The following is a 16,363-nucleotide window of genomic DNA, read 5'->3' as shown; positions in this document are numbered from 1 at the left end:
GCAGGGCGGGCAGGCGGGGGGGGGGGTCAGGGATAAGCGGCTCTGGAGATTTCAGCAACAGCCAAAAAAAAAGCACTGTAAGCTTCTGTCTGTGTTTGTGGAGATGACTCGCATTTTCCTGTACAGGATTTTCATCAAAATACGACAGGCACAAATACACAGAATGCCACCTGAAGAGATATAGGATTGCATCTGACATTTCCCCCCCTCCCCACAGCGTTCTGGCCTCATTCTGCTTGCAAGATTTCACTGCTTTCTCCAACTGCAGTGGAAAGTATTTGGGGAGGCAGCACATCAAAATGTTTCGTGGTGCGAACGATGGCTGTAAATATGCCTCAGTAGATGGGACTTTGATTCTGACCCGGCAGGGCTCTTCTTGTGGTTGCATGTTCTCCCTTGACCCATATCAGGTGGCGTAAAGGGTGACTCCGAGTATTGGCAGACATGAACAAATTCCCCCCAAGTCCTGCGCAAGTCCGAGCTTTTGCCCAATGAAGTCAACCCAGGTATATTTAGCAGTCCTTTCTCGTTCTCCTAGCTGCCGGCCAGACATGCTGTACTTGAATAGCTTTCAAGTTTCAGTTGCCCTCTGACCAGCGGAGCTTCTGCAACAGCGGTGCCAGCAAGACAGATCCCACAGCAGCAAAGAGCTTCTGGAAATTTTCACAAAAGTGGCTCGTTCCTTAATTGCGGTGTTTCGTCTGCAAAGCGGAGTGCTGCCCAACTTGCTTGCTTGCTCAAAATTCTTTGCAGCCCTGTGCAGCTGAACTAAAAAAGAATCTCTTGGTCATGAGTTCCTTTTCTCTAACATGCCGTTTCCCTTTTTTAGACAGCAGCGAGGTCGTAGATTTTGTTTCTCTCTCAACTCCTCGCTGCTGCTGCTGCCTCGAAGTTTTCATTGTGCCCTCATCTTATGTGGCTTCCCCAGGGGAAGAAATCCAGGCTGAGATAATTTTTTCCCCTTTCCGAAGCAGCACTATGGCAACAGCACTTCTGAGGCAGCATTTCCCTCCTCTGTTCATGTTTATGCGCTGCCATTAGCATGCAAAGGAATTGCTTGCTTGCACGCTGTAATATTAAAAAGACACGGTTCCAGTGCGCCTTTCTACGGCAAATAGTTTCCACAAAACTGCAAAATTTGCTTATTCTTTTGTTCTTCTCTCAGGATGCTTGCCGTATTCTTCCCTAGGAAAACTAACATTTGTTTTAGATGATGTAAAATAAACGCAGTTGTTAAAGCTGTAACACTTGTTGGCATCCATCTATCTCGAGTCAAATGGAGGGTGAAGTCTGGGGGTGAAGTCATCTCGGGGCAAAAGCCTGAGAAGCATGTATGGAGATTCTGGGCTACCCAGACTACAAGACCCCCTCTGGGCCTCACTGATGTGGTCTGAACGAAAGCAGAGCAATACATTTGGCACCAGCTTGGCTGCAAGAGTTGCCAGAAGGAGGTGTACAAGGCGCCATCCAACTGTCTTAGGGACTCCACTCCAGATTTGTATAGTAGAGAGTTTCCCTTCTCCTAGGTGGGCTGCGTTCCCAGGCTGAAGCTTCTGAGAACTGGATAGAGATGGGTCTGTATCAGGCACCTGCATCAGTTTTGGGGTTTTGGGTCCAGATCACAATGCTTTTCCTAAACAAGGGAGATAAAATATGGTCAACATTTGAGCATGTGTAGTAGGCCAGACCCTTGTGTATTAAGCTGTGTGCTAGACCATGCTAATCCTCTGGAATCAGCATGTGTTAAGTGATAATTAAGCCAGGCTGGCCTCCTATGTGAGGTGATAGCCTGGGGACTGGCCATTAGGACGACACAAAAACCAGAGGGAACCCTGTGTGAGACAGCAAAATAAGTGGGGTCTTTCACTCCACAGATAAAGCGGTATGAGCTAGAAGCTTGGGGCAGGAGTTATGCGATGGGGAAGCAGAAAGGCAGGAGGCATGGCATGATAGCTGATGTTTGCTTGGATCCTGAGCTGCACCTGTGGAGGAAGCAACACCTTGGGGTGTAATGCTGGGAACCCCTCCATTGTAGGGTAGGGTTGCATTTGGAACTCTTGTTGGAGGAAAGACATGGCAGTGAAGTGTGGATTTTGGAATGAGGAACTAGAAACTGGTAACCTGTATAATTTCTGAGCATGTAGGTTTTAGGTATTATTCAGAGAGCGCAATAACAGCCTTAGGCATGCAATGGAGCCTCTTCCTTTCCTCCCAACTGAATAGCCATTCTCTCAAGCCACATTGCAAGCTGTTATTAAAACTCTGAGAATTTTTCTAAGCAGCTAAGAACACAGGATAAATAATCTTCCTTGTGAGTGTGAAGAAACCATTCCCGTTACATTCTGGCTTTAACCAAGTGTTGTATGTGAAATGAAATACAGTGCACTGTAAATGAAATGTTAATGCAACACAATTTCAGAAGTTTATCAGCAGCTATCACCTGCTTCAGCTCCCTTAGTCTATCTCTGTGCAGCCTGAAGGGCAAACTCTGCACTCAAACATGTGCACATTTCCTCCCATTGACCACTGTGCATCACTTTCCCATTCAAGATGTAAGTTGGTAGAGTATGGGACTCTCAATCTCAGGGCTGTGGGTTCAAGCCCCAAATTGAGCAAAAGATTCCTGCATTGCAAGGGGTTGGAATAGATGACCCTTGTGGTCCCTTCCAATTCTACAGTTTCTATGATTCTATGATCTCTGTATGCTGGGCGTTGAAAAACTGTACCAAAATGTTGGAGAAAGCTCTTCTCCTCTAGAACGGAAGGCCATCTTCCCAACAGATTTTATGAGGGCAGAGCAATATATTTTTTTTTCATGTTTCTCTTTGTGAGATCCTATCTGAAATTTCTCCTGCTAGCTTGCCACAGAATTACTTGGGTGAGTGACATGCTTCTTTGAGATGGTTCCACACCTCAACTCAAGCACTAGGCTAGTTTTTTTAAAAAAAATAATAATAATCCTGCAGTCCAAACAGTAATAACAAACAGCCCTTGTCCAGTATAGTATTGGCATTAAGGTCCATAATCTCACCAAAGAGGTCGTCATCCTTTATGTACTTGACAATTTGTATACCTCTGACAAAAATAAATTAACATATTGAGCCCTGGATTTTGGTGGTACAGAGAGCCAGTGTGGTGTAGTGGTTAAGAGCGGTAGTCTCATAATCTGGGGAACCGGGTTCGTGTCTCCGCTCCTCCACATGCAGCTGCTGGGTGACCTTGGGCCAGTCACACTTCTCTGAAGTCTCTCAGCCCCACTCACCTCACAGAGTGTTTGTTGTGGGGGAGGAAGGGAAAGGAGAATGTTAGCCGCTTTGAGACTCCTTAAAGGGAGTGAAAGGCGGGATATCAAATCCAAACTCTTCTTCTTCTTCTTCAATGACCAATTGGCCCCTTGGCCCACATAAATCCCTGGACTTAACTCAGTGTTTTTCTTTCAAACCTATTTCCCCTTGTACTATTTTGCTTGGACAGCTTCAGCTATTTGGAGTTGTTTGCTCAGCTGACAGCCTGAGGAGATGCTTCTACTCTTTCTGATCATAGCACCACAGTGGGCAGACTGAAGCTGTTCTTTTACAGATAGCTACTGAAATTGCAGCATTAGCATGTGGCTATTGCAGCAACTGACCCGAAGCTAACATACTGCTTCAGGTTTACTCCAGGTTCATTTATTTTTGAGGCAGCAAGCTTTCCAGAACAACTATGTTGTTTCAAAAATGGGTAAAATCAGGCCTAAATGGTATGCTGTGTCTTTGTAGACGGTAATGGTGGCGAGCTTGCCAGATAAATCCAGCTGTAAAGACTAGGAAGGGCCCAAAGTGTGGTGGAATGCATGCAGAATGAGCCAGGTTTGGTGCCTAGTACCTCTAGCTGAGCATCACAGGGTGTGGAAACAGGGCTGGGAATAAGCTCTGCCTGAGGCTCTGGAGAATTGCTGGCAGTCAAAGTAGACAATCTGATCAATGATCTGGTATGGCCTAGTATAAAGTAGCTTCTGGCAAGCAACACAGACACCCATCAGCTTTAAAGCTGCAATCTTATGCTAATGAACAATCTAATTTTACATACTAAGTTGCCATTGTCTGCAATGGTGTTCCTTAAACTGCTTTACACAGCCGCACCATTTAGGCCAGTATTGTCTTGCTTTACGTTCGCAGGCAGTGGCTACAAATCTTTCCCAGCTCTATAATTTTGAATTATGAGAGCATGTGCTCGATGCTGCTTTAAACAAGTTTTCAAAGTGCTCCACTGAACCCTGCAAGATAGGCAACCTGAATAATGCCCTACTGCAGGCAGGAGAGTTGAGGCAGGCAGAGCAAGAACAGCGTTGCCAAAGGAGCTTGCGCTCCAAGCGAGATATGAATCAGGACCTTCCAGGTTCCAACTGTCATTTACTTATTTAATAATAATAATAATAATTTATTATTTATACCCTGCCCATCTGGCTGAGTTTCCCCAGTCACTCAAGAGTGGCTTCCAATCAAGTGTTAAAAACAATACAGCATTAAATATTAAAAACTTCCCTAAACAGGGCTGCCTTCAGAGGTCTTTTAAAGATAGCTACTTATTTCCTTCACATCTGATGGCAGGGCGTTCCACAGGACGGGTGCCACTACCGAGAAGGCCCTCCGTCTGGTTCTCTGTAACCTCACTTCTCACAGTGAGGGAACCGCCAGAAGGCCCTCAGCGCTGGATCTCAGTGTCCGGGCTGAATGATGGGGGTGGAGACACTCCCTCAGGGATACAGGACCGAGGCCGTTTAGGGCTTTAAAGGTCAGCACCAACACTGTGAATTGTGCTCGGAAATGTACTGGGAGACAATGCAGATCTCTCGGGACCGGTGTTATGTGCTCCTGGCGGCCACTCCCAGTCACCAGTCTAGCTCCCGCATTCTGGATTAATTGCAGTTTCCGGGTCACCTTCAGAGGTAGCCCCACGCAGAGCGCATTGCAGTAGTCCAAGCGGAAGATAACTAGAGCATGCACCGCTCTGGCAAGACAGTCTGCAGGCAGGGAGGGTCTCAGCAGTAGGAGCCAGCAGTGTAGCCTAGGTGCTGGACTACGACCTGGGAGACCAGGGTCTGGAACTCACTGGGTGACCTTGGACCAGACACCATCTCTTAGCCTAATCTACCTCGCAGGGGTGTTGTGGAACAAAAAAGGAAATCCGGTTATAGAGAGATATAAGTAAGTAAGAGATGGAGTGGCCGGGAGAGGGGCAGAATTGGAGTGAAGAAGGGGGAAGAGAGGAGAAATAAGGTACATGAAGCAGCCACTTTTGCTGAAGCAAGCCAGATCTTGAGTCCGGTCTCTGCCTGAATGGGAGACCTCCTTGTGGCACACCTTCAACTCCATGGAGGAAGATATATATATCTGAAGCAAGCCTGATCTTGATCTATATATATATATATAGATAGATAGATCAAGATCAGGCTTGTTTCAGGTGCCTTATTTCTCCTCTCTTCCCCCTTCTCGACTCCAATTCTGCCCCTCCCCGGGTCACTCCATTTCTTACTTCCCCTCATGGATGCCCTCAGCCCGTCCGTCTTGCACCCATTTTACAGTTTCTCCTCACACCGATTTCACCGGCGCCCTTTTCCTCTTATTCCTCATTTATCGCCCAACGCCCCCTGGTTTTCCCTCCCCCACCCCCTTCTTTACCCTACAACTAACCATCCCTCCCCCATTCTCTCCCCCGTCCTGAAGCAACAGCAGCAGCAGCCGCCACTAATTCTCCCCTCTCGCACTCCCTTCATTGCTCCTCCCCACTACGATTTCAACCCAGCCGCCTTCCCCGCCGGGGCAGGGGCGAACTCGGAAACCCCGTTTACAAGACTCGGGGTGGCGGGAGGAGGGGGAGGGGAAAAAAGCGGGACGCAGTCGGCGTCCTCAACTGCTGCAATATCGCTCCGCGACTCACAGCGTAAAGTAGTCCCACACAAGGTCTCGCCGTTTTCCGGCTTGAAAAAGCCAGAATCCTCGTTAGTCTTCATTAATGGGGGTTGGGAAAAACATACAAAGCAACTGGTCCTCCTCGGGACCAGCAGGTGGGACGAAATGGCTGGTGCTGTGGTGGGCTTGCTCCCCCCCTCCCACGCCGCACCGCAAGTTGCTGTCTATATCCCTCCGCAGCAAGAGGAAGGGGGAGTAAAAGTAGTCCCGGCCAACGGGAAGGCTATATAAAGCCGGCGCCGCGGAGGCGCTGCCTTTTCAGTTGAGGAGAGCGGTGGTTATCGGAACATGTCAGGCGGCTCCGCGGATTACGGCAGGTAAAGTGTGGCGCGCGGGGAAAGGGAGGCGCGGCCCTGCGTGCCAAGGGCGGCGTCGGGCTATTTAAGGCTCGAAGCGGAGGCGTCGAGAGTGACGGGAGAAGCGCTTTCGAGGGCCGTGACGTTGGACAAGCGGGGCGGCGAGAGGGACGCGCCATGGTCGCTCCCAAGGCCGCTGCGGCTGCCGTCCTCTTCGCCCTCCCCTCGCTCCGTAGATCGAGGCCCCGCTCTTAAAACGTCTCAATAGACATCTGCCTCCCTCTCACGGGGCGACGGGGCGGCCTTTCCCCGCTCTGTAAATGCCTCGAATGGTACAGCCCGAAACGGTTGGCTCCCCCCCTCGCTTTCAGGATTGATGCCCTTTTCCCCGAGTCTCAGCTGCGCCGCATCGGGGGACGGGCCTCCCCCCCCACGTTTTCAGAGAGGCCGCATGGTTTCGTCCAAGGCTGCCTCCCCGAGCGCACCTGCTTCGGAAGAATCCATTTTCACTCGATCGAAAAGGGGGGGGGGTGATTGGTGGAACAGGGTCGGGAGGGGTGCGGCTCGCAAGCTGTTCTCGTCCGTCGGCGGCCTCGCCAGTCCCCGGCGTGTCCTCGACTTGCGCAGTTCGAGGCTCAGGGGCGGGGTTCTCGCGAGATTTCGGTGAGAGGGCTGAGCACGGGAATGGGAATGCACGGGTTGAGAGCGGGTCTCGCTGCTGATAACGCGGCATGTGCCCTGCCTTCATTTTTCTTAGCGCCCCCCCCTTGCACACCGCCTTGCAGGCATTGTAAGGTGCGAAAGCTGCTTGTCAAACCCAGCTTTCCTTAGATTGCAACATGTGCTGACTGAAGATAAATGGAGTAGCTTCTCTTCCACGTGTAGGCCAGGGTCTCCCTTTAACGCGAAAACGTCTCCCCCCTCCCAAAAAAGATCCCTCCTTAATGCAATGCATATTGTTGATGTGAAATTTCCATAGAAAATGACTTTAACGTACTATGGCCGGGGCTGTAGATTCGGATTAGGTTGGGGGGGTTGATCTGGATCTGCTCAACCTAAAATGGCGGGGACAAACTGTTTGCAACAGTGAAGCAACCTCTGAGCATTTTTTGAGGTAGCAGGTAACATGTGAGAAGTAGACTGCGATCTGCTTCTAGCTTTCTTCGGAAAACAAAAACGCCTGCCAAATTTTCCTTAGTTTATAAATGACTTTGTATTCCTGGTGGTGGCCTGTATGCAGCACGTGCTGTGTGTGGCCATGTGATTGCCATGCCAGCATTATACTACACAAAGATTTCAGTTCTGAGTGCCACTGGTGTTTGATTGTGGTCTAAATAGAAATTGAGAGTTTATGCTTTATCACGAAGACTTCAATGTATTAAGTCTTTAGTGTATAATGGTGGAGCTCACCACCTTGTGGAAAAGTAGGTTGAGTGAAGACTTGCCAAGTTAGTCTTGGGTCTAAAAATTTCCATTTCACAATACACCAAGTACATTTCTGACAAAGCAATAAATGTGGGGTGCTCATCCTGAATTCTGAGAGTGCATTTAATCTGGGTCTTAACATTTTATGCTTACAAAATATACATACTGAAGGGTTTGGAAAATGAACAAAACCAAATCCCTGATTCTTTTGAAATGGCATTTCTTGATTTAAGGATGATTTTAAAAAATACTTAGAGTACAGTGAGCAGTTCCATAATGGTAATATTCAAATAAGTTGCTTAGAGTAAACCAATTTAAATTATTGGCCCTAATTTAGTCACCAATTTCAGTTTATCTGCTCTAAATAAAAGTTGGTTGCTTTCCAACTTATGTTGAAAGTTGGGAGATGGCAGCTGTAACATTGTTGGGAGATGTGCTCTGGAGTAATTCATCACAGCGTTTGTATCAGTTTTTAATTTTGTTGCATCCATAGAAGTTTGAAACTTGCTGGTTTGGCTGACAGCTTTGGCTTTTTTATTTAAACAGAGACCATGGCCCAGAGGGAATGGACCCCGATGGCGTCATTGAGGTTAGTATTTCATTGATAGTTCCTTTAAAATGTTGATAGGGGTGAAGAGTGAAGTAAAACATTTTTATTGTCTTTTGCAGAGCAACTGGAATGAAATTGTTGACAATTTTGATGATATGAACTTAAAAGAATCCCTCCTCAGGGGCATTTATGCATATGGTTTTGAGAAACCTTCAGCTATTCAGCAGCGTGCTATTATTCCATGCATCAAAGGTAAGCTAGTAGTAATGTGCTTATTATTGGTAGGTACTAAGTACTGTTCTTTGGCTTGAGTTCCCAGCCTTGGGGTGGAAGTAAAACACATCTTTCCTTGTAAAGTGAGATGATGGTATACCATCTTTCGGGACTGACCTGAAATGGAGATAATTTGTAACTGCTGATCACTTGAAAAGGAAATAACAGTTAAACTGAATCCTTGATGTGTTGTGTGGGAGCAGTAAATATCTATCCTTTTTTTAGGGTATGATGTGATTGCTCAAGCTCAGTCAGGTACTGGCAAGACAGCCACATTTGCTATTTCCATCCTGCAACAGTTGGAGATTGATCTCAAGGAGACCCAAGCACTAGTATTGGCCCCAACCAGAGAACTGGCTCAACAGGTATTGATAGTGTAGTTAAAAGCTGCTTACATGTTGCATAGGTTTCAGGTTTCACAACTGTAGGACAGTTAACATTCCTTGCAGGGTGACTTCTTATCTCTGGGTTATAAAAATGGAAATAGGCCTCTGTCCCACTAACTTTTCTCCTTTAAATACATGGAGAGAGGTCAGCTGGGACAATGGGCCTCTGAAGCTGTGATGAAGTTGGGTAACAGCTGTGTAGGAGTGATGAAGGGGCATATCCACAAGTCTCCATTATATTAAAACATTTTAATCTGAATTTTAAGCCTTCGTAAAAAAAATAAGGGCACTCTTAAAAAATGCATGCAGTTGTGCAACATGGAAACTGCAGTGCGCATGTGATCAGTTGATTTTTCTCTGTATGTATGTAATTTGTACTGTGTGTGCTTCAGTCTCTTAAATCTTCTGTTTTGAACAGCTTTTTGTGGCACTACACATTTCCATTAAATTCTAGTTCTTCTGAATAGAACATTCAATATTGCGATAAATGTTTAAGACCAACATAGAACTTCTGGAGAATTTTATAGTTTGACTGAGTGCATAACAACATTGAAAAATATTTGAAACAATCGTCCAAGTGACTTAAGGGGAGTGGGTGGGACCTATGCACTTGCTGTTAATCCAGTTCAACAAGAAGATCCTAGTGAACTTTTGAGTTGAATTTTACATCATTTCTTGTGGAAGACAGCAGGATGTTAGAAATGAAATTAAGCATTGACAGCAATCCATAACTTGCTTCAGGGGAGGAAAGGTGTCTAGGATGGGTTGACACAGCATCAGTTACTTTTCAGTTTAGATGATTTTGCCTAAGTTAAACTGCTTTAAATATAGCATTAAATAGAGCATTTAATATATAAATAAGGCTATCTATAACTGGTAATTTGCAGTTCTTAAGTGGATATACCAAGCTGTTTGATAAATGATAGGTGGACATGTAAAGAACCTGCCAAGTTTTCACCTCTAATCTCTGAGGGTCATTTATTTAAATGTTACCATAAAGTTGTACTGTAAGTTGTACACTGAAACAACGTGGCCAAGGTAGATCCTAGTTTTAAAAGGCACTACAATGCTTCTGCATGTGTGGTGACTGGTAGCTATTTTCTGTTCCGATGTGCAACCAAAACTAATCTGCAGTTCTACATTGGGAGTACTTCATATCCCTTTGCAAAACCAAGGCTCCCCTCAATGTAGAAGAACAAATACTTCTCTGTGGTAAACTACCTGACTGAGGACGGCTTCTGATGTACTCCCATTTCTTTTGGAGATAACGTTTGTGGATAGGAAAGGCATTGCAAGCTGCATGTAAAATAATCAAGTATAAGTTGCATGTGTCAGTCACTGCACACAGTATAGATTCATTGGGAAGCTGTGGCTGGTGAATAAGTGGAGCAATGCTTAATAACATTCTAATTGAGATATATTATTTCAGATCCAAAAAGTTATTCTGGCTCTTGGCGATTATATGGGTGCAACTTGTCATGCTTGCATTGGTGGCACAAATGTTCGCAATGAGATGCAGAAGCTGCAAGCAGAAGCTCCCCATATTGTGGTGGGAACTCCAGGACGTGTGTTCGACATGTTAAACAGGCGTTATCTGTGTAAGTAGTGAAGTACTAATTAAACTCTTAGTGGGAATGTGTTTGAACAAGCAGTGACTAAAATATCTTAATAGGTGTACTATTCAACTGAATAGGCAGAAGTTCCAGACGTAGGAATGTGCAAGATTGGTGGTTTAGCATTGATTTTTCATGCTGAAGAAGAAATCAAAAGTGTGGTTTAAAAGAACCCTTATAATGCTTCCAAAATGTTTCCTTTTCGTTCTAGCGCCTAAATGGATCAAAATGTTTGTATTGGATGAAGCAGATGAAATGTTGAGCCGGGGATTTAAGGATCAAATCTATGAAATTTTTCAGAAATTGAGCACAAACATTCAGGTAAAAGCAATCTCGCAGTAACAATGGCCATTAACTTGGCTGTATTGTACTAGTGCAGGTAAAGTTACAATGTAGCTGCGTAGTGCTGTATTGTCGTTCCCCCTGCACAAAGCAAAATTGTCTCTTTTCTATCCTTGTCTGTTTTGATTCCACGGCAGACAGGGACGCTTGGTTTCATACATTAGCTCCTCATTGACCAGCTTCTTGAGCAATTTTAGACCAAACCACTTAAAAGAAACACTCCTTTTCTGTTCAGGTTGTGCTGCTGTCTGCCACTATGCCAATGGATGTGCTGGAAGTGACCAAAAAGTTTATGAGAGATCCCATTCGTATTCTTGTGAAGAAAGAGGAATTGACCCTTGAGGGTATTAAACAATTCTACATTAATGTGGAGAGAGAGGTAAGGGGGAAGTTTAATAATCTTGAAGGCACTTCTTGTACAAGCACTGTGCTAAAACCACAGAAGTTGGGGTTACGCCTTGGCTTCTGTGGTAATGCTAGCACGGTACACACAAGAAGAAGAACAAATGCACTGGATCAGTAAAAGACTTGGGTGGACCTCTTTCTTAATGTCCAGTGTCCTAGTCTGGAGTTTTGGTGCAACACTACTTAATGTCTAGAAATACGAGTCACCTTTAAGATTCTACTTTGGAGTTTTATGTGTATCTCATGCAACTCTCTTGTGTGTACATGACAATTTCCTTAACTTTACAGGAATGGAAGCTTGATACTCTCTGTGATTTGTATGAAACCCTGACCATTACGCAGGCTGTTATCTTCCTTAACACAAGGAGGAAAGTAGATTGGCTTACAGAGAAAATGCATGCACGAGACTTCACTGTTTCTGCTCTGGTAAGTGTTGATACTGAAGATGCATTGCATGCTATGGTAACTGAGAAGCAAATACTAATGTTTGGTGTCATGGGAAGTGGCCTTCCTAGTCCAAATGGCATGGTATTGCATACTTGAGTGGTGAAATTTGAGCACTGGAAGAGACTTCTAGACCCCTTGGAAGCAAGGTTCCTCTTTTGCTTAACTCCATTCTTAGAGGTTTAAACCTGCTACATTCTTCATCCCCTCTGTATTTTCCAGTATACTTGACTATTGCAGATAAGAAATGTGCCTCAGTTACCAGAGGAATAGTTTAGCAAAGTTTTGAATATTTTATATTTAAAAGGCCATAGGTTAAAATGGAGAAGCCTTTGGATACTTAAGAAGTTTGTTAACAAGCTTTATTATCCATACAGCATGGTGACATGGACCAGAAGGAGCGAGATGTTATCATGAGAGAATTTAGGTCAGGTTCAAGCCGTGTCTTGATCACTACTGATTTATTGGTAAGTATCCATGGTCCCTGCCTTTTGTGCGTACTTACCCAAAGCTGTTCTGTTTGGTGCAGGTTCTTGTAACCTGAGCTACTCAAGCTGTTGGAAGAGTAAAGACCATGCTCCACTATGGACTTGCATTATTGTAGTTCATCACTATAACATGGTCAACAAAGCTATAAGCATACTGTGACCCTGGGGGAAGTTTTTTAGTGTTTATAGTAATTTATTACTTGGGTTTGTAGGCTCGTGGCATTGATGTGCAGCAAGTATCGTTGGTTATAAATTATGATCTGCCGACCAATCGTGAGAACTACATTCACAGGTCAGTTGAATTTCCACTCAGTTTCCATTCCGAAGCTTCTTCAGAATCTGCACACCCTGAATACTTGTCTTGCTTTCGTGCATCATATACTACAGTGTGTGTACGTGCACATAGTGTTGTGAGGATGGGAGGGGCAGAGCTTCTTTGTTAGCCAATGAAACAAAACAGTGGGAAAACTTGTTTGTATTGGAACCTCAGCAATTAATTATTGGTTTTTGGGATAGAGCTGCTGAATTAATGTTCTGTGGCATTTGTTGTTGAGTCTGCAAAAGTTCTTTAAAGAACTACTACTGTTGCATTGTGATTAGGAAAGCGGAGGTTTATGTTGTTTCCAAAGTTGCTATATTAGTTTTTCTTCCTAGAAGTAAATACTTTGCCTCTTTCAGCTTGTTCTGTTGCTTTATTGGAAGTTTCTTTGTGCCAATACCTTCACTGCTGCTCTTTGGTTCTTCTTACAGTGGGATTCTTTCTCTGGTGTATCTTCTAATAGCTTTCAGTTTATCTCCCTAAGCTTAGCTATCTATCATAGTGGCTTTGTCCCCTAAACAAAGTAAATTGTACCTTGTTACTTGATGTAAAAAAATACAGGAGTCGCTAGCCCAGTTGATGACGGGATGGTGCTCAGAAGCGACGTTGGCGTAATTTAGGACGTGGATTCGTAAGCGGCACACTGTTTCAATAAAGAGCGAGTTGGTATTTATATACTTTTCTTTTGTAATGATTGTTGTGAGCTATGTTTTGTCTTAAAAGCTCTTAATACCTTGGTCAGGTGAAAGGAGAAGTTGTGGGTTTTGTTTTTGTTAACCTGTATATCTCCAGTGTGCCCTGTAAATGATACTGCAAAAACTGGTGGTAAGTTTTCCCACTGAATAAATTTGTGTCTTTGAGGAAGTAAATGTAATGTTTGGCTTCAAGGGATTTGGATTTGGAAAATTTTGGTTAAGAAAAAAAGGTTTGTAATTTGTAGGCTGACATCAAGCTCTGTCCATGTTTAAAAGCCGATAGTGAGCTTATAATTTGCCTGAGTTATGCAGAAGGGGGGTGGGGGAGGTTAAGTTTTGCTGGGTATAACGTGGCTTGTCTGTGCTGCCAAAACCTTTCTTTAGCTGGTATCTGCCAGTACTCAAGAGAGTAAAATAAATCTTGCATATGCTTTCGGCACAAAAGAATAACGGTGCTATAGTACAGCGCAACAATTGTGTGAGACCATTAATCTGCCAGTGAGTACCACAGTGAGTAAAACAATTTTTGTCCCTGGAAACAGGCTATTTAAAATGAGTTTAAAAGTAGCTTCTTCATACTCTTTTCCCTGTTCTGTGCAGGATTGGCCGCGGTGGTCGTTTTGGCAGGAAAGGTGTGGCTATAAACTTTGTCACTGAGGAGGACAAGCGGATCCTTCGGGATATTGAGACTTTCTACAATACTACAGTGGAGGAAATGCCAATGAATGTGGCTGACCTCATTTAATCCCTGGGATTGAGATGTTTTTGGAATGCAGTGCTCGCTGTTGCTGACTAGGTGATCCACAACGGGCATTGTGCTTCTTTCTTGGGAGATACATTGAATCTTGTCTCAATGCTCATTACGGATCAGAAATACAGATTTTTGATAAGCGAAACGACATTTTGTCGTGAGCTTTTGTGGGGAGAGCCTTTGGCTTTCTCCTCTTTAGGGTTTTAGACTGTTGGGGTTGGGTGGAAAGTCATGGGGTCTGTAAATTTTTTCTTTATTAGAAATTTATTTCCTAGTTCTGTAGAAGTGGTTGTGCTAGATGTTCTTTTTCATTTAATTATTTACTTATGGACTAAAAGGTATAAGTGCTGCATAAAATCAGCCAATTATGTTAAACTGGCATACCTACCTTTATTGTATATTATAGTTCTATAATAGACTAAATTGGCCTTTCAAAATGACTAATCTTTTATAAGAGCATTAAAAATGCATTTTTGTTTGCTATGTATTTATTGAATAAAGTATTTAATTAGTGTTAAGTGTGATCTGGACCCTGTTGCTAAACCCCAGCAAGCAATCATTACTATTGTCTTAGTTAGGGTTAAACCCATTAAAATTGCCATTTGCACATGTCTTAATGAAGTTTGAATGTTCAATAAAATGCTTATATATTCACTTGACTGAGCTGCAGCTTTCTTTGGATTAAGTGCCTATAGTCTTGCATTAGGTGCACCAATATTTCATTCTACCCCTGGGAAACAACAGTGGCGTAGCGTGGGTTGTCAGCACCCGGGGCAAGGCAAGTAATTTGCGCCCCCTAACCCGTGGATTTGCGCCCCCTAACCCACAGATGTTGTGCCCGGTGCGGCCGGGCCCCCTGCACCCCCCACGCTACGCCACTGGGAAACAACCATATTTACTCGAGTCTAATGTGCCAGAGTGTCTAATGCACACCTTGTTTTCTGCAACGTGATTTGGCCATTTCCAGCTATATGACTTGGGTTTAGACTGACAGAAAAACTTTACTCTTGATATTACAAATCACTTAAAAATAATTATTCCAGCTTGCAGAAGAAGAAGAAAAATCTGGCAACCCGAAGGGAGTAAAAGCAAAACTGGCCTCCTTGCCAGCAGTATAATTTCACAGTATCATCTGGTACCTAGACTAGGAATAAGCCTTTCTAAATACCGAAGCAGGTAGATTTCCTGAGGAAGCTGACATGTTGGCCCGTAAATCACACACCTTACAAATTTTAAGGGTTTTACTTAAACCAATGCACCCAACTGTGAGCTCTTGACAACACAATCCTTACCTTCCCATGCGATAGACAGTCTCAACTTTGAGTTCTGTATGTGTGGCTTAGATGAGGGATTACTACTTTCCTCAGGAGAATAGCAGTACTATAGCTATTGCTACTGTGCCTGGCAAGATTCATTTCTAACATAGGTAATTTATAAACTGATTTAAATAGAGGTGTTGATGCTATTTAATTTGTAGCTCTATCCTGCACTTTTGCCTCACAGGGACAAAAACCAATAGGTTAAATGGATACCTTAAATAGTAAAAACATGCAGATCATTGCAGTGGGATCGCATGTTTAGAAAGAAGCCTGTTCCCAAGTTGTCTGTAAAAGCACTGAAAAGTGATCAGTGGGAAAAAATATATTCTGTCCTTCAGTTTGTTTCCTGGGTTTATAATCCAGACTTTTAGCATACTTGCTGCACGTTTTATCAGCTACTTGTCTTATGGGGCTGGCTTTTCACTTGTGTCATGGCCATTAGTTTATATAAAGCCTTCAACTTGTTGCTTTCTGCCACAATTTGTGAAGCGAAATAAATCGCAAGTAAACAAACAGCTTCCCCACTCTGGTTGCTGCCAGTGATGGTTAGATTATCTCAAAAGGGGGACATAGATGCAGCTGACAACCAAGGGCCCAGACCAAAGGGCTTTACTCTCGGGCAATTTGGAAGGTCATCTGAATGTACTTTATCCGATTACCTGATGCACTGGGGGGTTGCAGCCTTTTATTCCTTCAGCTCAACTACTGTATAGGCAAAAGCAGTGGCTGGTCTGGATCCAGGCTTTGCAATGGGGACTATGTCTTGGGACTTTGAAGGTGACATGATACAAGTTTATAAATTATGTGTTGGAAGACAAGGAGATCAATGAATTTTTTTTCACACTAGAAAACGTGTGGACATCCAAGGAAGATGGTTATGGAACTTGCCTCTGCAGGAGGCAGTGATGGCCACCAAAGGATTAAATTCATGGGGGATGAGGCTATCCATCACTATTAGCTATAACAGCTAAAGCTACAATATTAGCTATAATACTTCTGAACACACCAGATCCTGGAAACTGGAGGGGGAGATGGCTATTGTGCCCAGATCCTGCTTAGGGTTTTCCACAGGTATTGGCTGCTGGTCACTGCAAGAACAATGCTGG

The 16,363-nt window shown here is 44.1% G+C and overlaps 1 protein-coding gene and 3 non-coding genes across 6 annotated transcripts; all 4 read left to right on the top strand.

Annotated features, from left to right (window-relative positions):
- Positions 1-6,153: 6,153 nt before the first annotated feature.
- On the top strand, positions 6,154-14,592 carry EIF4A2 (eukaryotic translation initiation factor 4A2). Of its 3 annotated transcripts, none has more exons than XR_008330741.1 (12): positions 6,155-6,268; positions 8,219-8,261; positions 8,342-8,474; positions 8,721-8,860; positions 10,311-10,479; positions 10,706-10,815; positions 11,072-11,215; positions 11,530-11,667; positions 12,063-12,152; positions 12,386-12,465; positions 13,054-13,154; positions 13,788-13,897. XR_008330741.1 is itself a non-coding variant. In XM_053390665.1 (11 exons), exons 1-11 carry the CDS (start codon positions 6,240-6,242, stop codon positions 13,930-13,932), a joined length of 1,221 nt encoding a protein of 406 aa, XP_053246640.1. In that variant the 5' UTR covers positions 6,154-6,239; the 3' UTR covers positions 13,933-14,592. The 3 variants fall into 3 exon arrangements, 1 of the variants encoding a protein (XP_053246640.1); XR_008330740.1 differs by having other exon boundaries at positions 13,054-13,158; positions 13,788-13,896; XM_053390665.1 differs by lacking the exon at positions 13,054-13,154 and having other exon boundaries at positions 6,154-6,268; positions 13,788-14,592.
- On the top strand, positions 8,577-8,647 carry LOC128415000 (small nucleolar RNA SNORD2). The gene has a single exon (XR_008330803.1). It is a non-coding gene; the product is annotated as a small nucleolar RNA SNORD2 (small nucleolar RNA).
- On the top strand, positions 10,868-10,997 carry LOC128414978 (small nucleolar RNA SNORA63). Its single transcript, XR_008330782.1, has one exon. It is a non-coding gene; the product is annotated as a small nucleolar RNA SNORA63 (small nucleolar RNA).
- LOC128414998 (small nucleolar RNA SNORA81) lies at positions 11,245-11,423 on the top strand. The gene has a single exon (XR_008330801.1). It is a non-coding gene; the product is annotated as a small nucleolar RNA SNORA81 (small nucleolar RNA).
- Positions 14,593-16,363: the final 1,771 nt, after the last annotated feature.

Source organism: Podarcis raffonei, chromosome 5 (genome assembly GCF_027172205.1).
Source record: "Podarcis raffonei isolate rPodRaf1 chromosome 5, rPodRaf1.pri, whole genome shotgun sequence".
Lineage (NCBI taxonomy): Eukaryota > Metazoa > Chordata > Lepidosauria > Squamata > Lacertidae > Podarcis > Podarcis raffonei.
Note: the sequence above shows the minus strand (reverse complement) of the source record. Positions and strands in the feature narration are given on the sequence as shown.